Source organism: Cucurbita moschata, unplaced genomic scaffold (assembly GCF_002738365.1).
Source record: "Cucurbita moschata cultivar Rifu unplaced genomic scaffold, Cmos_1.0 Cmo_Scf00003, whole genome shotgun sequence".
Classification (NCBI taxonomy): domain Eukaryota; kingdom Viridiplantae; phylum Streptophyta; class Magnoliopsida; order Cucurbitales; family Cucurbitaceae; genus Cucurbita; species Cucurbita moschata.
The window spans coordinates 2,873,067-2,900,346 of NW_019268519.1; the positions used below are offsets into that span (position 1 = coordinate 2,873,067).

The 27,280-nt window shown below is 37.1% G+C and overlaps 5 protein-coding genes across 5 annotated transcripts in view; all 5 read left to right on the forward strand.

The window, feature by feature from the left end:
- The first annotated feature begins 121 nt into the window (after positions 1-121).
- LOC111440888 (leucine-rich repeat extensin-like protein 4) lies at positions 122-2,836 on the forward strand. The gene has a single exon (XM_023077715.1). It carries the CDS (start codon positions 213-215, stop codon positions 2,580-2,582), a length of 2,370 nt encoding a protein of 789 aa, XP_022933483.1. The 5' UTR covers positions 122-212; the 3' UTR covers positions 2,583-2,836.
- Positions 2,837-6,362: 3,526 nt separating this feature from the next.
- On the forward strand, positions 6,363-7,468 carry LOC111440501 (heavy metal-associated isoprenylated plant protein 45-like). The gene is made up of 3 exons (XM_023077541.1): positions 6,363-6,918; positions 6,992-7,067; positions 7,141-7,468. The coding sequence occupies exons 1-3, from the start codon at positions 6,694-6,696 to the stop codon at positions 7,269-7,271; spliced, it is 432 nt and encodes a 143-aa protein (XP_022933309.1). The 5' UTR covers positions 6,363-6,693; the 3' UTR covers positions 7,272-7,468.
- Positions 7,469-10,816: 3,348 nt separating this feature from the next.
- Positions 10,817-15,024, forward strand: LOC111438501 (VIN3-like protein 1). Its single transcript, XM_023076417.1, has 4 exons — positions 10,817-11,116; positions 12,221-12,850; positions 13,009-13,319; positions 13,422-15,024. Exons 2-4 carry the CDS (start codon positions 12,423-12,425, stop codon positions 14,612-14,614), a joined length of 1,932 nt encoding a protein of 643 aa, XP_022932185.1. The 5' UTR covers positions 10,817-11,116; positions 12,221-12,422; the 3' UTR covers positions 14,615-15,024.
- Positions 15,025-16,218: 1,194 nt separating this feature from the next.
- Positions 16,219-23,074, forward strand: LOC111438507 (fe-S cluster assembly factor HCF101, chloroplastic-like). Its single transcript, XM_023076419.1, is given in 18 exon segments — positions 16,219-16,333; positions 16,421-16,546; positions 17,565-17,618; positions 17,621-17,706; positions 17,789-17,839; positions 18,087-18,242; positions 18,522-18,665; positions 18,779-18,921; positions 19,686-19,755; positions 20,076-20,171; positions 20,307-20,396; positions 20,479-20,500; positions 20,503-20,528; positions 20,631-20,754; positions 20,866-20,990; positions 21,785-21,907; positions 22,702-22,770; positions 22,871-23,074. Coding segments are annotated over 18 exon segments (1,581 nt in total). The 5' UTR covers positions 16,219-16,266; the 3' UTR covers positions 22,880-23,074.
- Positions 23,075-26,860: 3,786 nt separating this feature from the next.
- LOC111441110 (probable strigolactone esterase DAD2) overlaps positions 26,861-27,280 on the forward strand; it is a 2,328-nt gene continuing 1,908 nt past the window's right edge. Inside the window, exon 1 of the mRNA XM_023078035.1 lies at positions 26,861-27,246. Coding sequence (XP_022933803.1) covers positions 26,861-27,246 — 386 coding nt within the window. The remainder of the gene's footprint in view (positions 27,247-27,280) is intronic.

The window sequence follows — 27,280 nt, forward strand, 5'->3', positions numbered from 1 at the left end:
TTTTTTTTTTTTTTTTTTTTTGGTAATAAAACAATAATTACAAAAATTATAACAGTGGGAAATAAAGAAACAGTGCGAGAGTGTGGGGGGGCCGTTGAGCTGTTAAATAGCTGGCCTTGGCTCTGGCCTTCAAAATCCCCTACTAAAACCCACTCCCTTCTTTACTCCCTACTAACCCACATTTTTCTGCCCACTCAGATGCCTCATTCCAAATGAATTTCAACTCCATTTTAAACCTCTCACTCCTCCTCCTTCTCCTCCGCCTCGCCGCCGCCACCGTCGGCCATGGCTCCCTCTCTGACGCCGAAGCTCTCTATATCCGGCAGCGTCAGCTTCTGTACTATCGAGATGAGTTCGGCGACCGTGGCGAGGAAGTTACCGTCGACCCATCTCTCGTTTTCGAAAACGAAAGGATCAGAAACGCCTACATTGCACTTCAAGCTTGGAAACTCGCCATTTTGTCCGACCCACTGAAGCAAACAGCTAATTGGGTCGGATCTGATGTCTGCACCTACACCGGCGTTTACTGTGCTCCCGCATTGGACAACCCCAACATTCGTACTGTCGCCGGCATCGATCTCAATCACGGCGACATTGCCGGATACCTCCCCGAGGAGCTCGGTTTGCTTGTGGATCTAGCATTGTTCCACATCAACTCCAACAGATTCTGCGGCACTGTTCCTCACAAATTCGACCGTCTCAAGTTGCTTTATGAGTTGGATCTCAGTAATAATCGGTTCGCCGGGAGGTTTCCCGATGTGGTTCTCAGGCTTCCGATTCTCAAGTTTTTGGATCTGAGGTTTAACGAATTTGAAGGCAGTGTACCCAGAGAGCTGTTTGATAAGGATTTAGACGCCATTTTTATTAACCATAATCGGTTTAGATTCGAACTGCCGGATAATTTTGGGAACTCGCCGGTGTCGGTGATTGTTGTGGCCAACAATAACTTCCATGGGTGTTTGCCTAAGAGCTTGGGCAACATGACGAGGCTGAATGAGATCATTATGATGAACAATGGACTAAATTCTTGCTTGCCGCCGGTAATTGGGGCGTTGAAGAACTTGACAGTGTTCGATGTTAGTTCAAATCAGTTGGTGGGGCCATTGCCGGAGACCTTTGGAGGGCTTGTGAGTTTGGAGCAACTCAATGTAGCTAATAATTTTCTTTCTGGGAAGATTCCGGGGAGTATTTGTGATTTGCCCAAGCTTCAGAACTTTACGTTCTCGAATAACTTCTTTTCCGGTGAGCCGCCGGAGTGTTTGAGGGTTCCGGAGTTCAGTGATCGGAGGAATTGCTTACCGGGACGGCCAATGCAGCGGCCAAGTGGGAAATGTAACTCGTTTTTGTCGAACCCTGTTGATTGTAATGCGTTTAAATGCGGTGGTTCTTCGTCTGTTACGCCTTCTTCTCCGTTTTCCCCTCCGGCTGTTTCGCCCTCTTCGCCTCCATCACCGGTGGCGCCGTCGTCACCTCCGTCTTTCCCGTCACCAGTGGCGCCATCATCACCTCCGTCGCCGTCTCAGTCTCCGAGTACACCGACGGAACCGCCATTGTCGCCCCATTTTCCTCCACTATCGCCACCGCCGTCGCCTTCATCTCCGACTACACCTACAACTCCCTCATCGCCGCCTCATTTTCCATCTCCATCTGCTCCGTCGCCTTCATCTCCGACTACACCTACAACCCCCTCATCGCCACCTCATTTTCCATCTCCATCTGCGCCGTCACCTTCATCACCGCATCAAGGTCCTTCTCCGCCGTCACTACCCTCACCTTCCTCGCCGCCTCTAGGTCATACTCCGCCATCTGAGCCCACACAACCATCGCCACCTCACAGTCATACCCCGCCTACTCCACCTTCACCAACCAAGCCCTCGCCATCATTACCGCCACAAGGCCACACTCCCCCTGGTCCTTCGCCGTCCGAGCCCTCACCATCATCGCCACCACAAGCCCATACTCCGCAATCTCCACCTTCACCGACCGAGCCCTCTCCTTCCTCGCCGCCATATGGCCACATTTCCCCGGCTGAGCCTTCTCCACCTGGAATATCAGCACCGCCATTCCCAGTTCACACTCCGCCTCCACCACATTTCCCTGATTTTCCTTCGCCGCCAAATACCCAACCTCCAGTCTACTGCCCACGATCCCCATATCCACCATCCCCTCCATCCTACTCCCCAAACCCACCTGATTCTCACTTCACCTCCCCCCCGCCGCCGCCACCTGTTTATTCCCCACCCCCTGTTCATACATCGCCGTCCCCTCTCCCCTGCACAAAACCTCCATCTCCCCCACCAGGTGCTCACTATTCAGAACCACCGCCTCCTCAGTCTTCAACACCGTCTTCCCCGATCCACTACAACTCCCCACCACCACCACCACCACCACCACCGGGGCAATATCAATCTCCTCCCTCACCTTCACCTCCGGTCAGCGTGTATCCACCGCTATCTCCCTCACCCCCACCTCCAGTGATTTACGAAAGCCCGCCGCCGCCTCCAACTCCAGTATACGGTGGCCCACTGCCTCCAATCTACGGAGTTCCCTACGCCTCTCCTCCACCCCCACCCTTCTATTAATTATTTATCATCTCTCCGGCCAATTCTCCCAAAACTTCCCCACCTGCGATTTCCCCCATTGAGCTTCATTCCTGATCAAATCTTCTCCCTCTGGTCAATCCTCATCGACCACGGAGAAACAATAATAGAAACGAAAAACTCCATCAAATGTTGAAGAAACAGAGAGGAAGAAATTCTATATTTCTTTTCACATTGCTATGTAATTCATCGTTTTTTAGTCTCTGCAATAAAAATTAGTAGAATTTGCAGGGGAACCTTAAGCTTGTTATGTTGTTTCAGAGCGCGGAAATGTATGTATAGGGACGAACTCCATAATTCAACTAAAGCTCCACTTCTTTCTGCGCCTCTTTGCTTGTCGAGTTCTACTATTATTTCAATCATCATCTAAATCCATATCTTATTTACTATTCCTTTTTGCTTTTCATTTGTTCTTTGAATTGGTGGATGTTCAACCAATCTTTTCGCTTAAACAACCGTCCAAATTTGGTCAAAGTAAGTCAAAATTTTCAGGAAGATGAACTTAACTTGGACGTTGGAGGTTCAAAATATAATTAGACAAAAACAGAGGACAGAATCCTGTACAGGACAGAAAGCAACGTGATCGGCGGACATTCAGATTTTGAAAAATCGCAGAAATTAATTATTAAATCATTTTAAAACTTGGAAAATTATATATATATATATACACACACACATAAATGGCTGAATCTAGGACCGAGGGCTGGCCACTGATTCCCAGTAACATGGAGCTGAATCTGAATTGCCCATCTCAAATACACCTAATTTTGAAATATAAATATATATATATATTAGTTCAAACAAATGGGTTCTTTTTGTGATCCTCAACGTTTGGAAGAACGGTAATAATTGCAAAAACTTTCTACCATCTATAATTTATAATATTTTATTTTTGGGTATCCATTGGATATAAAATTTAATCATAAGCCTTAAAAAAAAATGATAGATAGATATCATGGTCATGTCACAAGCGATATCGAAAAAGGCGGAACTATTATATGTTGAATCTAGAAGAACTTATTACCTCCTCACCATTTAGAAAAATTATAATAATTCAATTTATAACGTAGAATATTTTATTTATAGGCATTTGTTCACACATAAAATTTAACCATAAACTTTAATAAAATGATGGGTAGATAATGTAACCATATCTAGTAGGAGACATCGTCTATCTAATTTAGATTTGAAACGGTTAGATTTGAAAGACAAAGGTCTCTATCATTTTGGAAATTGGATTTTTTTTTTTTTTTTTTTTTTTTTTTGAAATATTTAAAATTAATGCGTTCCGTATTGGTATGGCACCAACAACATGACACTTGAAGTAGTTTTATTAATTGAATCGAATATTGTAAATAAAGTTGTACCCCCATGCCCCCCTCCTCTGCATTTAATATACACCATGTGCATTTTCCCTCGTTTTCCTATTCGTTTCTTTTCTTTTCATTTATTTATTCTTTTTTTACGTTAAATTATGAATAATAATATTAATATCTTTAAACTTAAACAAAAACTAATAATTTTGATCCTTTAAAAATGTTCTAAAAAATATCATTTTTCGTTAATTATGATTGGATGAATGATAAAGATAAAAAACACGGTCTCTAACGTGAAAGTTATTAATGAAATTTTATCGTTTTTGCTCTTACATAAAAATTTAACACCACAAATTTCAGGTAATTAAAAGTTTTGAATTAACGTGTTTGAAAGCTAGAACGTAGGGTGATGTAGTGAGCGTACGTAATGATGATAATAATAATAATACAGTTAATTATTACGATAGTATGGAGAAATATAAGTTGGAAGATGGGTTAAATAATAATGATGTACATACGTGTTGAATTCTTCGGTAATAATTGAATTGATCTCTACACTAAGAGTGGTGTAACATGCATGGCTGTGATTTAATTTAGAAATTCATTAAATTTTTAGGTACTTATTTCGTGGATATTGACAAGCTAGATTTCGATTATTGGCTATGTTTGCAAGTATGATAGGGCAATGAAAGGAAAAAACATAAATGGGATGGCCCATGCTTGTTGCCATGGGGGAACTCACATGGGTTTACTTTAGTCCACGTACTTTTGTGTTCTCCCATGTCTCGTGTCTTTCTCTCCACTTACCCTTCGTGATTCTCTCTCTAATCGAAGCATTTTAAAATTAGGAGATTGAAGACGATATTTAACGTAATAAAGTAACGCAGTTGAAATATTACTGGGTATGAAAATTTAGTAGAGTGGTTCGAGATTTATTGCGACCCACCAAACAAAACCTAACCTAAATGAATTAAGTTGGAGGAATTATGAAATTAATTGAGTAGATAAAGATAACGTTTTGGGTAGTGAATTATTTAAAGTCTTATTGTACTATATATTTAAAAACAAAATATTTTTTTTTGTTCTTAAGCAACATTTATTCGATTTAATTTAGCTGCCAAAATAGGGGCAAGAGCCTAGCAATGCCAACTCACGGTTGGGGCATATCTGGATAATTATTCAACCATATCAATTTTATGTTCTTCCTTCTTATTAATTATGCTAAATTATTGTTTTATTTCAATTAATTAGTTTTATTTCATTAATTAACCCTAATTTAGACATGAATGAGCAGTAACCGTCATAAAAAGAACAAAATAATAATTATTTTGGAAAATTCGTGTTATGTCCGAATATAGAGGGCCAGGTCCATTGGGCCTCTCTATCATCGGACTTCCGAATCACTTGGGCCTCTCTATCATGACAAAGGAAATGGACGACACAAACTTTTTTAATAGTTATATGGTTATTTCGTGGAAAAATATAATCTTGGTCTATTTATCATTCAATAATATTATTTTTTTAATAATAAAATTAAGGTTATTATCAATTCATGTGTATATGTGTTTATAAGCCATGGAAAGGGCCCCACAGGAAAATGGTTTAGATTCTTGGACAAAAACACATACAATGCAACCCACGACATTTTGATTGGGTAGCATAAGATAAGCCTAATTCTTATTAATTAATAAAAATTTGGTCACGCCACTAAAATATGTATATTAAATTAAATATTAGAATATAGTTTACACCGCACATAAGTGTACACTGTACTTACTACTCATTGCATAAAAAATTAATTGCCGAAATAAAATTAGGTAAGAGTAAGTATTTAATCAATTCTTGGATTGTATTGGGCCATAAATTTAGTGTCCTTTCAGAACTGCATAAGGCTGAATGGACATTTCCCCATCAATATTAATTTTAAACGTTTATTACGTATAAGTATTTAAATAAAATTTTAATTGTTTAATTGTGTATTATATAAAAATAAAAAATGGGATACAGTTAGTTGCAATAAATTCCAGCTGGCAAAACCAGAGTCCACTTTATCCAAACAGGGAACATGTTACATGCTGATGTTCCAATTATTTTAATTTAAAGACATTTTCCAACCAAGCTTTTCAATAATATTGTTTCAATACTCACGTGATACGCACGTGCATAACATGATCCATAAATCCCTCTCTACCCCTTTCCGCACAGGTGAAACTTCCAAAAATGCCCCCCCATACCCATTCCTCACATGGCCCAGAACCATAATTTAGGCAATATATATATATATATATATAAATAAAAATAAAACCAACAACTTTGGTTCAATAATTTAAAAGGTGATGAATGAAAAAATTGAAGTGATGGGGGCGTCAATCCAATAATTGAAGCTCCATCGTCTTCATCACTGCCACTATATTTATATAATATTTGATGAAGGACAAGAACAAGTCTGTCAGCTCAACAGTCCCGTCACCCGCAGGTGGGCGGTGCCAAAACCCTCTGCTTTTTGCTTCCTTCCTGCTCTGTTCTATTCAACTCCAACAATCATTTTATTGAATTATGTATTATAAATTTGGGGGCAGCCCAGGTGAGAGGCATTACATATTTGGGTGCCTTTAAATTCCCGGATTTTGCTCTAAATACCGTAAAGGTTCCACCTTTTTTCCTACTTTAAATACACTTGCGCATTCCACCTGCCACTCTCCCAAATTCCTCACTGAGATAGCCATGGACACACTTGAAGGGTGTCCCTGAAATTTACCAAGATTCTTGTTGTGATCATGGGGAAGCTGCACAAGAAAATTTCAAAGGCGTTGGACTGTTTTAGTCTTAGTCTTGGTCCCTCCTCTTGTAGCTCAGGCTCTTGTTTTTGCATAAACTCCATGGAAGAGCAGGAAGATGAGTTTGATAAACTGCCCCTCATATCCACTCACAAAGACCAGCTGCCCACGTTGAAGGACGTTGTCAATGGAAACCAGACCTTGGCCTTTCAACTCAAGCCCAAGGTAACTAATTTTTACCTTTATTACTGTTATTATCATACAGTTTGAAACAGGATTTGTGTGTTTGGGTTTGCAGATGGTGACTCTAAGGGTATCCATGCACTGTAGAGGCTGTGCAAGAAAGGTGGAGAAACACATTTCAAAAATGGAAGGTAAAACACGATTCTTCATAATAATATAATATTGTTCACTTCGAGTATAACCTCATTGTCCTTGAATGAGCAGGAGTGAGCTCGTACACAATAGACCTGGAGACTAAGATGGTGATCATTATTGGGGACATTCTGCCATTTGAAGTGGTGGAGAGTGTCTCTAAAGTCAAAAACGCACAGCTCTGGCAATCCTCGCTAGCTTGATCATTATTCCATATGAACAACACCATTATTAATTAAATGTGTACATCGTTGGAAGACAGGGGGATCGGAATTTGGCAGAGAATATTTTTTATTCTCACTAATTTTGTGCTTTTTTTCTTTTAATTTCCGTATTCTATATGTTTATTCACCGGAAGTGGTGTGATTTATAGGAATTTAATGAAAATTAAATTTGATGACACAGAATATATATATATAGCGATTAAAATAAAATAAATAAGGAAGACAAATATAAAGATAAGAGTTAGCATAGAAAATGTAAATGCAGATGAAAAATAAATAAAATATTTAATACGTAACCGATGAATGCCTTTTACTTTAATTTTTGGTTTTTTTTTTTTTTTAGATAACATCTTAATTTCATTGACTTTGAATATTAAATACCAAATTGATTACAAAATGAATGGTCAGGTTTTATTTTAGAGAAACAACTATAAAAGAAAAATATCTCTTCGCAACGACGTCGTTTAAGTGGTGAAAGTCATCGCGGTCAGAATTCAAGAGAGAACAGTTGTTCCTTAGCCACCACGACCTTGGATAACTCGAAAGACAAATTAGAAATTTTTGTAATCTGAAAAAACTAAAATTTGATTCAGAAATTTCGCCATGAAATCCATCTTCGTTCTCTTTCTCTTCTCAGCCCTCGTTTCTGTTTCGACCCAATCCACGGATTCAAAAGGCCCAACAATTCCGCCGTCCTCTGCTCACGCTCGCCTTGCCAATTACGGATTTCCGTTCGGCCTTCTGCCGTCTACTGTCTCGAGCTACACCATTAATGAGACCTCCGGAGACTTCTCTTTAGACCTGGGTGACTCGTGCAAGTTCACGCTTCCACCGGACAACTACGTGGCTTCCTTTTCTAGGGTTGTCACCGGTAAGATTGCAAAGGGTCGAATCCACAATCTAAACGGGATTCGAGTCCGCGCGTTGTTCCAGTGGTGGTCGATTACTGGAATTAAGTCCACCGGCGAGGATTTGGTGTTCGAGGTGGGGATGATCACCGCTAAGTATCCATCCAAGACTTTCAACGACAGCCCTGTGTGTGAAGGGCGTCTGTCGGCTTCGTAACAGCTTCGGGTTTCTTCAATTCACTGTTCTTCTGCTTCTTTTAAGGTTAATTCACTAACATTGTAGTAATCTCCAGTATATCTTATCTTTTACCAAGAATCTTTTAGCTGGAGTTTGTGTTGTGTTCCTTTACTGCTGTGGTCTCAAGCTATCTTCATTACTGTTCTAAAAGAAACAACTGAATTCTCTCATTTTGTCTGGTTTTTTATTCTATGCATAAAAGTAGATTCCTCAACTTTGTTTCTTTTGGTGTTAAAATTTTAAATTTCTTGACTTCTTAAACTGCAGAATATATAATATTTAACTGCTATTTCGTTTTTTGTGCAGGCCATTTATTCACTTCAAGCATAGATATGATATGAACATACTGGATAATGCATATCATATTATCATCAATGTCACGAGGTATCTGTTCTTTAAAATGCAATATTAACCTTCTAACTATCTATGCTGCCTGTGCATCCGCCTGCTATTTCTATATATTACTTCTGCTTATTGCAATTCTTACCCATGGATTAATACTCTATTTCAATAATATTGTCTGCTTTGACTGGTTATGTATCACCATCAAATTAACGATTTTTAAAACGCTTTTATTAGGAGAGTTTTCCACACCTTCATAAATAATGTTTTATTCCTCATCTCCAACAAGTATAAGATGTCACAATCCACCTCCTTCGAGCTCCCGCATTTTCTGATACCATTTATAATTGCCCATGATCAATAATTTCCTCGTAAATACTGTTTTATTCCCCATCTTCGTAAATGGTGCATAATCCAACAATTAATGCAATAATATTATTCGTATAACTATAGGTCAATAATTTCTTCTTTACGAAATATATAAACATTCGTGTTAAGTGTTATCGTAACATTCCCAAATCTTCCCCTCCATTCATCCTCATAGCCATACTTGCATAATGTGAAAAATTTGAAATCGAGTCGAACAACCTTTTAGACATATTGGTGGGAAATATGGTGAGTGAACCGACATGATCAAACTAAAACTTGACAGAAAAGACGTAACGTACGTCTAGTACCCCTCACCTCCAATGCACTACGCAATTTGAAAACTATGGACATGCCGACAGGTGGACACAATACATATTGTTGTTGTTGTAGCAGAAGTGGAGAGCCTCACTTACCAGATTCCCCTAAAAGCATATCTTCATTTCCCAATAACCCACCAAGACCAGACCCAACAAAGTTGTCGTAGGCAATTCATTTTACACGCCCCCCACAGCCAACACCAATTGAAGTGGAGTGGCACTGCCCTGGCCTCGTTGTCCGTGCCCCCTAATCCTATTGCTTGCCCTTCTAGCATGCGCCTCTCTTTACTCATTACCCAATCAATCCCTCCCTCAATCCATAATTACATGTCACTCTCTTCAAATACCACACCCAAACACATCTCACTATTTCAGATTGCCTTGTTGTCTATTTTCACCACTTTTATCTATCTATCTATCAATCAATCAATCATCCCCTTTACCTTTTCCCTTCATTTCAACTAAAACCCACCCACCCTTCTTACCTCCCTACCACTACTCTACACTTTTTTTTCTTCTCGACCCAACAATTATTTCATCAATTCATAATCTGAAGAGATTCGATCCAAAAATGAGTTGAATAATTATATAAAATTTGTTTGTTCACACTAGGACTTAATTTTGATACGAAATATAGAGGGCATAGGTTTGAATTGAATGATAGTCACCAAAGTTAGGTTAAAGACAAAAAGAAATTAAATGGGTTCATTTAATTTGGTTCATTTAATCTGGTCCATCACAGTTAGAAAACGCCGCAAAAACACGCTTCTCATTTCTCAACCCGCCGTTTAAAGTGGGGGAGTTTTCATTCTTCAATTTCCGCCCACTGATTTTTGTAAGTTCGCATTTAAATTGCCCATAAGGTCCGGAATTGAAGGATGATGATTACAGGGAATGCACCAAAATTGTTCAATTTTTACGTTATAAAAAGCTTTCTCATGGATTATCTTATCTGTATTAAATCATATTAAAATTTTGATCTTTAGAAAATGGCTAATAAATTTTAAAGTTTTTAATTTAGTCCAATAATTCGTTGAAGATTCTGTATTGTGAAACCGAGTCTTTCTTTAAAATTAAGGCGACGTGATTGGGGAATTTTCTAATTCAATTTCGTGTAATTAATGATTAGAGTGATGAGGTGTCAAGAGATTTAAAAGACGTTCGATCGGACGGTCGTTATTTGATCTGGCGAAGCAGCAGCAGTGGCGAGGGAGATGCTGGTGGTGATGAGACTGGTTTTTTTTGTCTTTCGCTTTGGGTTCCAAAACAAACATGATAAAAGCGAAAATATAATAATAATAAAACAATTTGGAATTGAAAATAACGTTTTACTGATGGAAAGTGGAAACTCACGCGCCGAAAAAGTGCGAGTGGGTTTCACTACCCAATTGTAAATCAACGCAGTGGCTAAGTACTTTATCTGCTCGCTCCTCACAAAACTTCGTTCCTATTAGGAGGAGCATTTTTCACGCGCTTCTCTTGTTCGTGTTTTCCACGCTCGGTCTCCAGGTTCCATAACGTGAACATCTCGTACAAGCCTTTTCTCCCCTCTCCCTTTCGAAGCCAACTAACACCTTCGAAGACTCTTTCTCTCTCTCTCTCTCTCTCTCTCTCCTTCTTCTTCTTTCTCTCTCTAGCTTCATGCTTGCGCAGAACAAATTATTCGGTTTCGGCGCATCGAAGCCCTAGATTCGTCCCCATTCTTCGCCGGTACGTCCCGAATATTTCTCTTTTATTTATATCGTTTCATTCAAACGATTTCCTTGGTTCTTTGGGGCTGTTTCTGTGGCAGATCCATTGATTTTCGAGCTTCCTTCTTGGTGTTGTTCTTTTTTTTCTTTTTCTTTCTGTTTTTCTATCCGTATTGTGTTAGTATTCCGCAGCGCTACTATATATGTTTTTCTGTTTAATTCGCTGTAATCAGTATCTTTGTTGCTGGCCTTTTATTGGTTTCTCAAGATTTGCACAATGTGTTTGTGAAAATTTCTGAAGCGTTATTTTCAACTTTTACTTCACTGCTGGTGGCTTCCCGTATTTTTGTTTTTGGGTTATTGTTGTCATATCGTATAAAGTGGTGGGGGAGAATGTTTGATGAAGGTAATGCCAATTGTCATGGTAATTCAACAGTGATTTTCGAGGGAATGGTGGAAAAGAGATTATTTTTTCTCTTCTGTTTATTTTTTCCTCTGGGAACTTGACTGAAATCGTTTCTTCTGTATTGCTGAATCAATGATTTACATATTTGTCAATTAATTTCGGGAAAATCATAAGCTACATTTGGGAGGGAAAGTGTTGAGAAAAAGATGTAGTCGTTTGAGAGTTTCCTCCTGCATACGCATAGATTGAAAGTTCATCTGCTTTTATTTTCTTATTTTTCCCTTGGACTTTATGAAGATTAGCTTGCATTTTATTGTTATGATGAAGATCTTGTGACTTGGTTTCACGCTCTAATGGAGTATACATATATGGACGAAAAAATAGACAATTTGTTATATCTCTACTCTCTTGCGCTGAAAATTATAGCATATTCCGACGTATATTATGAGATTAGTACTATATTAATTGGTTGCCATTTATTCTCCAATTCCTTTTCACTGAATGGCACTAAGGAATCACTTGCCTTGCGAATTTGGTAAGAAGATTATGAATTATTTTGTTTTTCTGCGTTGTTTGTCTTTTGTTAGTGCTATTATATGAGTCAATATTCTCTTTCCAACCATGACCGAAAGAAATTAAGCTTACATTGACATGATCATGTATATGAATTCATGTTATTTTATTGCCATGTTTAACTTGTTTATATTTTCTATCCAGTTTTGGCGTTCAAAGCCCTGGTACGTAGAGATGCAGAGAAAATGAGCTGTTAGGTGATGGTTGAACAGGTCTAGAACTGTTCTCTAGGTTTCCAAAATGATGACGAATGATGAAATTGTTCAACATTCTGATCATGTCTTAACGAGGAGAAGCTGAACTTAATCATTCTAGTAGTTAAATTTCAGAACTTTCAAAGGTTAGAATGGTTAAGAAACTGGGGATGAAGAAAGCTTCATCCAGTTTAAATAATCGGTCTGCTAGTAGGAAGTCGTACAGGAAGATAGATAACCCGGCTCGAGTTCCAACAGCTCCTGGGAAATCTATACAGTCTGGAATCTCAAGTACATGGGTATGCAAAAATTCTGCTTGTAGGGCTGTTCTGTCAGTAGATGATACATTTTGCAAGAGATGTTCTTGCTGTATCTGTCACTTATTTGATGATAACAAGGACCCTAGTCTCTGGCTGGTGTGCTCTACTGAATCTGGACAGAGAGATTCCTGTGGATTATCTTGCCATATTGAGTGTGCCTTGCAGCGTGAGAAGGTGGGGGTTGTTGATCTTGGTCAATTAATGCAGCTAGATGGTAGTTATTGCTGTGCTTCTTGTGGCAAAGTTTCTGGGATACTAGAGTAAGTAATTTTCTTGTTGAATATTTCATTTAATTCTCATATTTTGCATAATTGTGGGCTCTCAAGCCGCGGAGAGGTGTTGTTGCATGGTTTATATTTATTCCAGCAATCTTATTTTAGCTATGGTCTGATTGGATTGTGAAATTCTTTACTGGCAGATGTTGGAAGAAGCAACTAGCCATAGCTAGAGATGCACGCCGTGTTGATGTTCTCTGTTACAGGATTTATTTAGGTTATAGGCTCCTTGAAAGGACTTCAAGGTTTAAGGAACTGCACGAAATTATTCAAGATGCAAAGGCCAAGCTAGAAACAGAAGTGGGTCCAGTAAATGGGATTTCCGCCAAGATGGCTCGAGGTATTGTCTGCAGGCTATCTGTTGGCGGTGATGTGCAGAAGCTTTGCTCATTCGCAATTGAAAAAGCAGATCAATGGCTCGCTGGAGTGTCTAATACAAATCTGAACTGCAGAGGTTTAATCCATGACCATTATGTTTCTTGCTCCAACTATTGTCTATAAATCGCATTAGCTTTTCTGTTGCTTATATCTTTTCCCATAATTTCATTTTTGACAGATGATTCATTTCCGGCTGCTTGCAAGCTTCTATTTGAGGAGATAAAATATTCTTCCATTGTGATAACTTTAGTTGAAATCTCGAATTCATCGTCTAATGAGACTAAGGGCTACAAGCTTTGGTATAGTAAAAGTAGAGAAGAAACATACACAGAAGAACCTATTTGTGTATTTCCTAGAGCTCAGAGAAGGATTTTGATATCCAATCTACAACCTTGCACCGAATACATGTTCAGAATTGTTTCATATTCAGAGAATGGTGACGTTGGTCACTCTGAGGCCAAGTGTTTTACCAAGAGCGTGGAAATAATTCACAACTCTCATTCTCCCGCCCCTTCAAATCACAGGAAAGAAAGTCCTGTTACTGAAGAAAGCTGTATCCGCAAGAAGGGTCCAGATGATACAACCATTATCTGTTCGTCCTCAGGATTTCAAGTACGAGATCTTGGAAAGATTCTGGAACTTGCTAGGGCTCAAGGAGAAGGTTGTCTTGAGAGCCTTTGCTGTGCTGATGTAAAAAATTGTTGTAGAGTGCAGATGGGTGTCAAGCCAGAAACTCCGGAAGAAGAGCAGCTTCCTCCTGTTTCTCGTGGACTTGATTTAAATGTGGTTTCAGTACCTGATCTGAATGAAGAACTAACTCCTCCTTTTGATTGTTTTAGGGATGAAGTTAATGGCTGCACTCTGCAGCAGGCTGTTGAGGCAGATGAAGATGCTGCCTCCCATGACATAGAGAAAAATGGCTTGGCAAGATCACACGGTAGTGATGATTCTCAGATCTGGACTTGTGGACCAAATGGTGAGGTGCCGGCTGTTGATTCCCTTACAGGGTTGTACAGGAAAAGGTCAGCTAGCACAAGCGAAGATCCGAATGACTGTGACAGCACTTTAATAAATGGATCGCCGCTCCCATTATCAAATGGTTCATGTTTCTTGGACGAGAACTTCGAGTATTGTGTTAAGATAATTCGATGGCTAGAATGTGAAGGTCACATTAAACAGGAATTTAGATTGAAACTTCTAACATGGTTTAGCTTGAGATCAACAGAGCAAGAACGTAGGGTAGTCAGCACCTTTATCCAAACACTCATTGATGAACCCAGTAGCTTGGCTGGACAGTTAGTTGACTCCTTTTCTGATATCATATCCAGCAAGAAGCCACGAAATGGGTTCTGTAGTAAGCTTTGGCATTAGATTAGCATACTCATGATGCAGAAATCACCGTTAACTCGTACTTATCTTACCTTACCATTTCTCTGCTACTCTCTCCTCTAATTAGTCTGCCGTTATTTGTACAGGCATTTTTTTCTTGATCACTGTCATCAAGTGATTCATTTATATCTCGGACAATGTCATCCGGGTTATGTTAAAGGAATTGGATGCTGATTGCAGAGACAGATTACTCAATTTTTCATAGAATGTAACAATTGGTGGTGGCCGGTACCTGGTAGGGGGCATCAACTATTTCTCAAGTTGTACTTGGTATCGGTGAGGATAATTTGTATTAGCTATCGTATTGACATTGCCTTCTTCCAATACAAAGAAGGTAACTGAAATTAACCTTGAATTTTCATGATTTAATGTCATCTTGTTTACTCGTTTCATTATCATAGCTTATTCTTCTAAAGGTGTTTGGTATGAAATGGTTTGGTGGACTTCTAGAACCTCTTGAATAGCAGGAAAACAGTAACAATAATAGTAGTGTAATTTCGGGGAAATTTATGAAACTTTCTCTTGGTTAGTTTCCTAGGGAGGACATTGAAGGAAAGTTGAATAAACTGGCAAACAAATAGAGACGGAAAGGACAAGGGCTGTCAAGAAAATGAGTATATCTGAAAGGAAATTGTCTGTGGATTGAACGTTTCAGAATGGGGTAAGTAGACAAGGACATACCAACCATTTTGAAAGTGTCTAACAACCAATTGAACACAATTTTAGGTACCGACGTAAATTGTTTGGAAGGAACTTATGTAAAGACGTGTTTTAAAATCTCGTGAGATTGACAGCGATATATAATGGACCAAAGCAAACAATATCTGCTATTGGTGAGTTTGAGCTATTATAAATGGTATCCCAAGGGGATGGATTGTGATATCCCACATTAGTTGGAGAGGGCAATGAACGCTGTGTGCTAGCGAGAACGTGTACCAACAATGACGCTGACCCTCAAGGGGGTGGATTGTGAGATTTTATATTGGATGGAGAGGAAAACGAACGTTAAACCGCTGGCCCCTAAAGAGTGGATGGTAAGATCCCACGGTATTCTCAATTTAATTCTTATTTTTAGGTTATTTAGTGCTCATTTTATTACTAACATCAACCTAATTCAACTGACCTTTACCTAAAAATCATTAGCATGTGAAATTAGAGTTGTTTCAAAAACAAACAAATTAAAATATAACTAAATGTAATTTTTCACAGCTTTACCTTTTTCTTTTTATTATATTTTATTTTCTTTAGATACGAAACTATACTATGTACGACATACCTTTAATTTTATTATACTATTTACGACATACATTTAATTTTCGATAACTATACTATCCACATAATCCGTAATTAAGAATAAAGATAATATTGAAATTACCAAATAATGTGAAGGCTACACGTGTAATAACTGCAACAGTACCTCTAGAAAGATGAAACAAAAAACCATCCCAAATTTCCAAAAGAACAAATAAATAAACCGCTCAGAATTTGCAAAACGGTGAAACGACGTCGTTATAGGGAAATCGGGTGGATTAGGAACACGATTACATGGCAACCGCGAGAGCAGGAAGTTGAGAGTTCATTCACAATTTGTCCAGCCACGCTGAGACCACTTTTCGCTTCCATTTGCTCTCAAAATGCTTCTTCATTCTCCATCCTCGCCATGCCTCTCATTCAATATCATCAACGCTCAATCCAAACCAGGTAAGTTTCTATGCGCTGTTTTTGCCAAATTCAGTTCGTGTTGTTGAATAATCTTCTAGTCTCTGAATCTTTTACTCTATTCCTCAGATAATGTTCTTCTCCTCTCGGCTTTTAAGTCTTTGGCTCATAACCAAAGAATGGAAATGCCGATTTCCGTGGTGCGTGGAAGGTCCATTCCGAGTTCAGTCACTAGAAATGCTGCTTCTACTGAAGGTTAGTTCGAGTTGATTGTTTTGTTTTGCTGTTGTGTTAAATCCACTTGTGAAAGTGTAATATATCCATTGGTTAATGTAGAGAGGTTTTGTTGAGTTTTTCGTATCTTTTCCAGATTGTAAACTCCTACTGAATTTGGATATTCGTTGTGGTATTGGAATCCCGAGACAATGAATTTGATTAGTTGGCAATTTTGTTTTGCTCGGTGAAATTGCATTATAGGTAAGAAGCAGAATCTTACTAGAGTTGTATATTAGGCGTGGCACGTGCGAATAGTAATAAAAAAAAAAGTTAGCGTCATTAATTTATCTTCACGAATTTTGGTTTAGCATATTTTAAGTTGTTTATAGTAACTTATTGCAATTTGTAACTGAAAGGTTCTAAATACAGATTTTCATTTAAAAAGTCGTTCCTTATTCTTCAGAATTAATCTCTAAATATGGCTGTTGAATTAAGGGAAAAAAAAGGTTTACCTATTTCGAAAGAAAAAAATATATCATGGAAGATTGGGGATAGAACTGATAAAAGACTGTATACAAATAATTATATGGATTGATTCATTCAGTTGTCAATATTTAATGGCAAATTTATGCTGAGAGGAGAAAACCAGGCCATCACATAACATTTTAACTTGATTAAAGATGGGTCAAAAAAAGCTTATAATCTAAATTTGTTGAGGAACAAATTAATGTCGTGGTAGCGCGCTTTACATCTGAGATTTGGCTAAAAGTGCTTTCACACTATATGAAGTCCAGCATTTCAGTTGTGCACCAACCAATATTCGTGGTTGTATCCTAGAAGGATTTCATATTTGTATGTTAGCAAAGCGAAGTAGTTGTCGCATCAGTCATCAAACAATCAAGTTAGTATAAGGGTAGGTTGTTTTAGCATCAAAGCCTTTCTTTAAAACGAATTTGTTTTTGTTATCATTTTATACCACATTAACAATTCGCTGGAATATTTGTTTCATCAATCATATTATTACAGGATTACATCTTCTGTTTTCTGTAAATTGTAGCCGGTGCTTCTGTTATGTTCACTGATACGGCTGAGGCTGATGTATTAAAAGCCTGTTACAAATTATCGACCCAGATTTTGGAACAGATATTGTCTCATGTGGTTTCGTGAAAGATCTTCACATCGATGAGACTTTAGGAGAGGTTTATTGAGAACATGGGAATTGACAGTTTTTTGTGTTGTCTCCTTGTTTTTAATTAAATTTGATGGCTTGTTGGATTACAGGTTTCTTTCCGGTTAGAGCTCACTACACCAGCTTGTCCAGTCAAGGACATGGTAAATGACCCAATCGCGTTGTTTGAACAAGAACTGACATATGTTTGGAAGGGTAGACTTTTTGTTTTTAACCACAAGTTTCTTACAAATGTAACTGAGTTTCTTTCTTCCACCATGGTTCTTTCCATGATTTTTGCCTGTAGATGTGCTGCAGCAATTTCATTTGTTTGATATTTAGTTTTGCCCATTTCTATCATGCGTTGCTTGAATGTCATAATTAAAGGTAATAATACACATTGCATGTCAGTTTGAACAGAGGGCTAATGAGGTAGTTGCAGCACTACCTTGGGTTAAAAATTTGAACGTGACAATGTCAGCACAACCAGCAAAGCCTATATATGCTGGGGAACTTCCACATGGGTTGCAGAGAATTTCAAACATTGTGGCAGTTTCTAGTTGTAAGGTGGGCTACCCATTTTCATCTCTTTTCAACTCAACTTGATCGACTATCTTTCGAAGTTTAGATCATTAATTTCCAAGATTGGCTTCTTTGCTGGAAAATGTTTGTTGCATAGTTTCTTAAAATTTCATGTTATATCTATATACATTATGGAACACTGTGATCTATTGTCTTTTCATCCGAGGGGAAAGATGTTGCTACTGATTTGGTGTCCTTTTCTGCATCAGGAAATTCATTATTTTCTCTTCTTCTTTCCTGTTAAAGAATTAACCATTTATGCAGGGAGGTGTAGGTAAATCTACTGTAGCAGTAAATATGGCGGATACTTTGGCTGGTATGGGTGCTAGAGGTGGTATTTTTTATGCTGATGTTTATGGACCAAGTTTGCCCACTATGGTTTCCCCTGAAAACAGACTGCTAGAAATGGTAATCTTTCAACATTTCAATCAAAACTGACTGCTAGAAATGGTAATCTTTCAACATTTCAATCAAAACTTTCTCAGTCAGTGACGGTAAATTATAAATATCTATTTCTACAGAATCCAGAGACGAGAACCATTCTTCCAACTGAATACTTGGGAGTCAAGTTGGTATCTTTCGGATTTGCAGGACAAGGTCGTGCCATAATGCGAGGTCCAATGGTTTCTGGTGTTATTAGCCAGCTACTGACTACCACTGAATGGTTTTGTGCTCTTGGTAAACAAATTAAAAGTCTGGAGTATATTAGTAAGAAAGCATATTTGTACTGCATGTCTCAAGCTAGCACTTAACCCTTGTACTATAGTAAATTTAATTATTTGATATATTTTCATCACATTTCTACTATTTTCCTCAAATAAGTGCTACTAAGACTGATGAAGAAAGAAACAAGACGAAATGTTCTGCATGTTTCCTCTCATGCTCGAACGAGTATATATTTAAATTTCAAATTAAAGACCCATGATTTTCTAATGTACAAACGTATAAAGTAGTAAGGCCCGCACTCCTTTTGGTTTAGTTTAATCGTTAGATGGTTTTGAAGAACCCAACGTATTATGTTTTAAACTTATCCCGCGGGTTACATTTCATGTACCAGTTTACTCTGTTGGAGCTCCTTTGCATAACCAGAAAAAAAGCGAGGGTTTGATTGAACCATCTATTTTTTTTTTTTTTAAATACCGATCTAATAAGCACATTTAAATACCGACCTATTTAGCATGTTATTGTCGGTTTATTCCTCGTCTACATTACCAAAGGACGAGAGAGACATCTACTAGATTTTCTTTGCTTATGAGGCCTTAGGAGCTTACATATATTGTATTCTCCTGGTAGTTTTCATGGTTATGATCTGAACACAAGAGTTTGAATTTTTTTTATACACCTTATCTTAGAAGAACGAGTGGCTACCTATTATCAGTGTAAGAACACGTAGCCATTTTAAAATTTAATCAGCTGTAAATAATGTAGGGGTGAGTTGGATTACCTAGTTATCGACATGCCCCCTGGAACTGGTGATATTCAACTTACCCTTTGTCAGGTTTGTTGGTATTTTTTTAACCCTTCTACTCGATATAATATTTCAAGCCTGTTTCCAATAAGCATGTTAGAGTTCGTTGAAAACGTGTTTTCCTGTTCTTTGATATATTAGATTCTTCAGTCTTTACTCTTCTTCTTTGTAATACAATCTTCCTTTGTATCTTATTGCTGCTTTATTTTCCATTCTTGTTTTCATTGGAGAATACGTACGTTATTGTAGAGAGGCTTTCCAATCAGCAAATTACTGCTTACCTTTTTACATCTCGAAACATAGTTGATTCCATTATTTATTATTGGTGATCTGATTGAAAACATATTCAGGTGGTCCCATTAACTGCTGCTGTTATTGTGACTACACCCCAAAAATTAGCATTCATTGATGTTGCAAAAGGAGTTCGCATGTTTTCAAAACTGAAGGTTTGAAATTTCTGATGAAAATTTAATTGAATGTCATTGTGTAAATTTTGCTTATTTTGGAATCCATGAAAGAACAGACAAAAGGTTCTGATGATCAGACAGACTCTTGACTTTAATATACGACTCTTACTCTAGGTACCCTGTGTTGCCGTGGTCGAGAACATGTGCCACTTTGATGCTGATGGAAAACGTTATTATCCATTTGGTAGAGGTTCAGGTTCCCAGGCACGTAGCATATCCTGATAATTCTTTTGAAGATAGAAAGTTTTTATTCAATTATAGCTAAGAAGTAGTGTGTCAATTGCAGGTTGTCCAGCAGTTTGGAATTCCTTGTTTGATCTTCCCATTAGACCAACTGTACGTTTGATGATAAATCTCTTGGCGACCTTTCCAAGTGTACATTGACTTAATTTAGATTTTTATGCAATCACCTCAAAGTTTGTTCTTTACTCTGGATAGCTATCAGCATCAGGAGATAGTGGGATACCTGAAGCGGTGGCTGATCCTCAAGGTGAAGTCTCCCAGACATTTCAGTATCTTGGGGTTTGTGTCGTGCAACAGTGTGCCAAGATCCGGCAACAAGGTATTCTGTTTTCACCTTCTAAAAGTGCTGGTATCGTAATTAGGTTTTCTTTATATATTGCTCATGCCACAAAATGAATGCTGATTTTCAATAAATTTTTCTAAATGCCAGTATCAACAGCTGTTACCTACGACAGAACGATCCAAGCAATCAGGGTGAAGGTACCTGATTCTGATGAAGAATTCCTTCTGCATCCTGCAACCGTGAGACGAAATGACCGCTCTGCCCAGAGTGTGGTATGTTCATACAGTGTTTTATAATTGGTTTTAGTTTATTCCTTTGATTATTTCCTAAACGCAACCTTTACCTTCCTACACTTTGCAATCGTACCTAGATAGTTAGATGCTTTAGTAATGTAGTGCTATAACTGGCACTTGAAACACCATAGTAAAACTTTTTGGTAAAATGTCATGCGTGTAAAGATAGGTTGCTCTTATTGGTGGCAGAAGCTAGTGGGGCTAGAGACTTTTGTATGGCAGGCCAAATTTTTATCAGCATGTAAACAAGGTTTCTTCATACATATTTATTCGTTGTTTATATTAAAAAATTTATTCTGACCTTGCTCAACTCATTTCTTGAAGTCTCAGACGCCATTTGAAATTCAACAAAGTCGGGGCTGGCTAGTCAATTTCATGCTCGTCATTTTACATCAGCTAGCTAGTACACAATAGTTTAGGGGGTAGAAAATTTTGAACTGTAATCAGGCTATTAACCTAGCGCCTCCACAGCCATGACTGCATGGGTCATCACATGTAGGTGTGAAGAGGATTCTAGTCATTGAGACTTGGTTGATAGTAGCAATAAATAAATGGCATGATTATTAATGGCAGCCAAAAATTTCTACTTGATCATTTAATTCAATTTATCAAAGAAAACGATATCTTTTCGTGTGGGAAGAGAACATTGATCAGGCTTCTTTCTTGGTTGATTAATGTCATTATTAGGATATTTCTATTAAGTGATTGACATTATGACTGATTATTTCTCGGCCTAAGATATGACGGTTTTGATTTTTTTCCCCCCAAAACAGGACGAATGGACAGGTGAGCAAAAACTGCAATACGGTGATATTCCAGAAGACATTCAACCCGAGGAAATCAAGCCCATGGGAAACTATGCTGTGACAATTACCTGGCCCAACGGATTTAACCAGGTGAGCAGAATTGCATTTGGATTGATAATTGGCAAGATCAAGTCCATAGTATTGATGGTTAGGGAGGGGGCCGTTTTCTTTTTCCTCTTTCTTTCTTGGGTAATATATGGAATCATTCAAAAGGAAAAAAAAAAAAAAAAAAAAAAAAAGTCAGAGGGGAGGATAAGCCATTCTCCCTAAGGCCGAGCTAAACAAAATGGGGCTTTTCTGCGTTGGAAGCTTGTTAACTGATATGCAAATATGAAAGAAAGAAGTCAGCGCAATAACTAACCTTATCTCTATCTTCAAGTGGGAAGAACACACAGAAAAAGATTTCTCGCAACGTAACGTATACCTAACACTGATGCCACAAATAAATGCGAAGGGTACTGACTGGCTTCCGAACAACTATTTTAAAATCTGGGGACCGGTAGCTAGACTGATTACTGTCTATGTATGACCTGTGCTATTGGAAAATTCTAAATGTGTTTCTTTGAAACTTCCCCTCCCATTGGGCATGGCCGTTGGGGATCATGCAATAACAAAAATATTAAGTAGAAGAACGGTTAAAAAGCAGGTAGGGACAAGAAAACGCATTAAAGATTCTATTGTATTTTTTGTTTACTTTTCTTGTGTCTATGTTTTTGGTTAGACCCTTTCTTCTGTCTATCAAGCAGAAAGAGAGTTTGGTTCAAATTAATAATGAATCAAGTCATTTTAAATTTGTAGGCTGCTAAAAATTACCGTCCTAGTTGAAAGAAATCTATTCTGCGTTTTATAAAGAAGTTCTAATATAAACCTTATTGACCGTGTAGATTGCTCCCTATGATCAACTCCAAATGATGGAGAGGTTAGTTGATGTTCCTCAGCTAACTCCTGCACAGGTAAATTACAGAATTCCTAAATTTTGTGTTTATGCAAGACTTTTCTGATGATGCCTAAATTGTAATATACTGTTTCTTTTTGGGGCTTCCTTCCCTGCAGGCAGCATAGAGTTCAAACAAATAAATAGATTAGGCTATGAAAAATCAGGATTGTTGAATTAAAAGCATCCCACTTCTGATGGAGTTGGACATAGAAATCCCTTTTATAGTTATTTGTCATGAAATGGATGCTTAAAAGCAGTGGAAATGGTGAAATATCAATCTTGAGCATGTAAATTAGAGAAAACTTTCTGTTTCTTTTGAATTTGTTCTCTGGTTGCATCTTCTATGGTTCATAAAACTTTTCTTGAAGTGTAGAAAGAATCAAACCACCGATTTCTTTGCCGAGCTTGTTTAGATTTCTTGCAGTTCTGACTGGGATAAATTAAATTATATAAACTAAGCTTTTCATTTACGAACAGAAAAGCCATCAACGTCCCTGTCCCTTCAAAAACTCTAATGGAGAAGAAGCATGGATGGAGACAAGAATACCTCGTGGGGAATTTGTGAGAAGTTGATTCTTCCCAACCCAAGAAGGTTTGATTTTCTATTTTTTGAATTTATTTAGATATGACCAATTCAATATAAATATATAAAGTAGGTGAACATGCGCATAGCAAACAATTAAGAACCGGCCTAATAAATGAGGAGAGGAGCATGGTAGCAGATATATTTGAAAAGAAGCCAAGTGTTTTATAGAACCCACAAAAGCGAAGGGGGAAGGAAGGATGCTTGCGTTGCTCAACCGTTCAAATTTTGTCTCAAGAATGGGGAGGCTGTCCATTTCCGCCATTAAAGGCTAGCTTTTTTCAGCTTTTAAAGTTCAAACAAACGGATTGTCCAAAACCACACCAATCATGTTCAAATAACTCCCTCTCTTCTCTGATCTCTTTCCGCTGCTGATCCAACGCCCCCACTTTAACGTTTCTCTTATATCTCACCTTTTGGCTTTAATTGTGTGCTTACGAGACAACTAATATGACAATAGTATATATATATGTGTGTGTGTATTTAATGACTAGACAAAAGGCCATAATCAAAGTTTTGTTGAAGATTTAGTGTAGGATTAGGTAATGTGTGTATATATATATATTGGTAAGTGGAGTAGGTAATATGTGGATGAGATTTTATACCATTAAAACCATTTTCAGGCTTTTTAGAGAAGCTGAAAAAAGTAAGAAAATGGCCTTTTCCGTTCTTTCCAATTGCAAGGAAAAGGGGTATGATTTCACTATGCACGTGCATATTATTTTATTTCTTTTGACTTTTGGCACAACTTTTTGGCCAGAAACCTTTTGGTATATGATATGATTATCATGCATTGATTTTCTTTTCCAAGGAACAATTTCAGTTAAGCTTTAACTTAACTTCATTCTATTAAATGAATCATTATATTTTTTTTTTACCCTTTTAAGATCAGTTTTTCACCTTTTGGCAAAAAAAAAAAAAAGAAAAAAAAAGAATAATCATTTTTATAAGGATAAAAATGCTTGTTAATTAATGTCAAAATCAATCATTCATTTCAATTTTTTTTTTAATTTTAAAAAATGCGGTGAGCATTACCGGGGAGCACAGGTCGAAATCACCAAAATCGACTATCGCGTGTTTACTATATAATAATAATACTATTTTTCAATTTATATATTATTTAAATTTGAACTTTTTATGGCTTACAAAATTTCAACTTTTAGAAAATAGCTAAATATTATTTTGTGAAATAAGTTGAAATATTAAATGAGATTTCTAACAATAAAAATAAAAACAAGAAAATAAAATATTTTTGTTAGAAAACCTTATCTTTGTTGAATGAGGACTAGGACATTGAATTCTATTCAATATATTAAAGGCCATAAAAATAAAAATAATTTTTTTTTTAAATAATTGACAAAGTCAAAAGCAAGAACTAAGGTCCCTTCAAAGGATTGAAAAGTTTTTTTTTTTTTTTTTTTTTTGGATGATCAAAAAGCCTTTTCCAATAATAATAATAATTATAATAATATCATTATTGTTTTAAAACAAATGTATATGGGAGGTGGAGCAGTTGAAGAGAATTCAACCTTGATTAAATAAATTAAAATTTAATAAAATACCCTTTTTGACAACTCATAAGATCTATAATAGATATTATGAAATAACTAACGTGAAATGGTTTATATTAATTTATAATAATTAGTTAGAAATTGGGAAAAACAAACAAAATTGCACTTTTGTAAATAAAGTAAATAATTATTAGTAGGTGAAGGGCGTGACTCATTTTTAATTTGAAAATGGGTAAATTTTTAAATGTATTTAATAAAAAAAATAGAATAATAGAATTAGTGGATTAGGGTTTCGTGGGAGAGAGAGAAGATAAAGGTGGTGGGGACACCGAAAATATAAATGAGAAAAGCTGCGTATTGGACTCATCTTCACCCCCTCACTTTCTTTCTTTCATTAATTAATTTATTAAAAAAAAAAAAAAAAGCATATAAAAGACAACTCCCTACTTTTTCATCTATTTAATGCTCTCTCTCTCTCTCTCTCTCTCTCATCATAATTATTTTATATTATATTATTATATAAAATGCAAGTAAAAATGAATGTAAATAGCTTATTTGAAGATGGTCTTTAATATTATGTTGATTACGTGGATATCTTCAACAAAAATATCATTTTCAATGACAACTTTGGAAACATGTTAAAATTTATTTTTTTAGCAGTAAAATTATATTCCATGGCTCACAACCTGCCGACATTTTTAAAACCAAAACTTAAAAAAAAAAAATGCATCTTCATTCCCTTTCTTCATATTTATTTATATTAATTCATTCTACTAATAAATTAGTTCAATCAAATTTAGATCGAGTTTAAACTGGACTTGAGTCGGCCTTTAAACTTGAAGTCGGCTCAAGTCCGTTCACCTCATTTAATAATATAAAAACAAGACATTAGTTGTCAATAAAAGTGGCTATACAACGTAATGACTCAATAATTTATACAAACTAGAAATATTTTACCGAGGATTAGAAAAACTCATATGCATTAAATTTTATTTTTTGAATAAAAGAATTCCTTTAAATGTATTTATTTTATCTCTATAGTTTTTTTAAAAAAGGAAATTAACTTTAAAAAATAAATAAATAAAAGAATTTCGAAAGGGGTGTTAATAGCAAAGACAGGCAGTCTCAAAGTTGGTCGTGCCAACCTAGGCAGCATGCTTAAACCCTTCAAATGATGTTAATTAAAAAAACCTTAGATGTCTCCATACATTCGGCCTTAGGCGGCCTCAAGTACCCTAAATTATTGGAGGTAGGGACAAACCAAGTTATATATATTAGTAAGATTTTAATATATAGAAATTAAATAGATATGACTTGTGACGTTTTTGAAGCCTATCAATTCAAGCATGGTTTAGAGATCGAGTTTAACCGCCCAAACCGACCGTTAACAAATATTGTCCTTTTTGAGCTTCCTTCCAAAGTTTTTAAAACGCGATGGTTAGGAAGAAATTTCCACACCCTTAAGATGATTCGTTCTCCTCCCCAACCGATGTGATGTGAGATTCCACATCAATTAGAGAGAGGAGTGAGTGCTAGTGAGGACACTCGCTAGGCCTTGAAAGAGGTAAATTGTGAGATCCCGCATCAATTGGAGAGAGGAACAAGTGTCAACAAGGACATTGGACTTTGAAAGGAAGTGGATTGTAAGATCTCATGTCGATTAGGGAGGACAACAAAGCATCTTTTACAAGAATGTGGAAACTTCTCCCTACGTTTTAAAAAAGGAAACAAAAAAAAAAAATATATCCACTCGAGCTGGAGTTGGGCTTAAAAACTTTGATCAAACTTCATAATTTCATAAAATATTTGACATAATTATGTAAAATATTTGAAGAGAGACATTTATAGTAGTCAGCTTTTGTTGTTGTTTACTTCTCAACAACCTCCTCCCCTCCCTCCCTCTCCTCCCTATATTTATAGGCACAAACAAAATGGCCTAAGCGCAGCACTCCTCCTCCTCCTCCTCTTCTTCTTCTTCTTTTCTCCCCCTAATTAGTCTCTCCCTTTCCACCATGGTTGTGATGCTCCAAACTGGGTTCTCAACGGCAGTAAACGCCAAGATCATAGGCTCAGGCAGCGAAGTCATGGTTTTGGCTCATGGGTTCGGAGGCAACCAGTCATTGTGGGACAAAATCCTTCCCAAACTCACTCACCACTACCGGGTGCTCCTCTTCGACTGGACCTTTGCCGGTTCCATTAAAGATCCCAACTTGTTTGATCCCCACAAGTACTCCTCCTATTCTGGCTTTGCTGAAGACCTCATCAAAATCCTTGATGAACTTGGCCTCACCTCCACCATCTTCCTCGGCCACTCCATGTCTGGCCTCATTGGATGCGTTGCTTACACTAAAAGACCTGACCTTTTTCAGAGGCTCGTTCTTCTCTGTTCTTCTCCTAGGTAATTTTTTTTTTTTTTTTTTTTTTTTTTTAAA

Bases quoted from the DNA above. Each gene is read 5' to 3' on its own strand.
- LOC111438501 (XM_023076417.1), top strand. From the start codon at position 12,423: ATGGTTAAGAAACTGGGGATGAAGAAAGCTTCATCCAGTTTAAATAAT. The intron at 12,851-13,008 runs GTAAGTAATTTT...CTTTACTGGCAG, and splicing joins AAAGTTTCTGGGATACTAGA to ATGTTGGAAGAAGCAACTAG. The intron at 13,320-13,421 runs GTTTAATCCATG...CATTTTTGACAG, and splicing joins TACAAATCTGAACTGCAGAG to ATGATTCATTTCCGGCTGCT.
- LOC111440888 (XM_023077715.1), top strand. From the start codon at position 213: ATGAATTTCAACTCCATTTTAAACCTCTCACTCCTCCTCCTTCTCCTC.
- LOC111440501 (XM_023077541.1), top strand. From the start codon at position 6,694: ATGGGGAAGCTGCACAAGAAAATTTCAAAGGCGTTGGACTGTTTTAGT. The intron at 6,919-6,991 runs GTAACTAATTTT...TTGGGTTTGCAG, and splicing joins CCTTTCAACTCAAGCCCAAG to ATGGTGACTCTAAGGGTATC. The intron at 7,068-7,140 runs GTAAAACACGAT...TTGAATGAGCAG, and splicing joins ACACATTTCAAAAATGGAAG to GAGTGAGCTCGTACACAATA.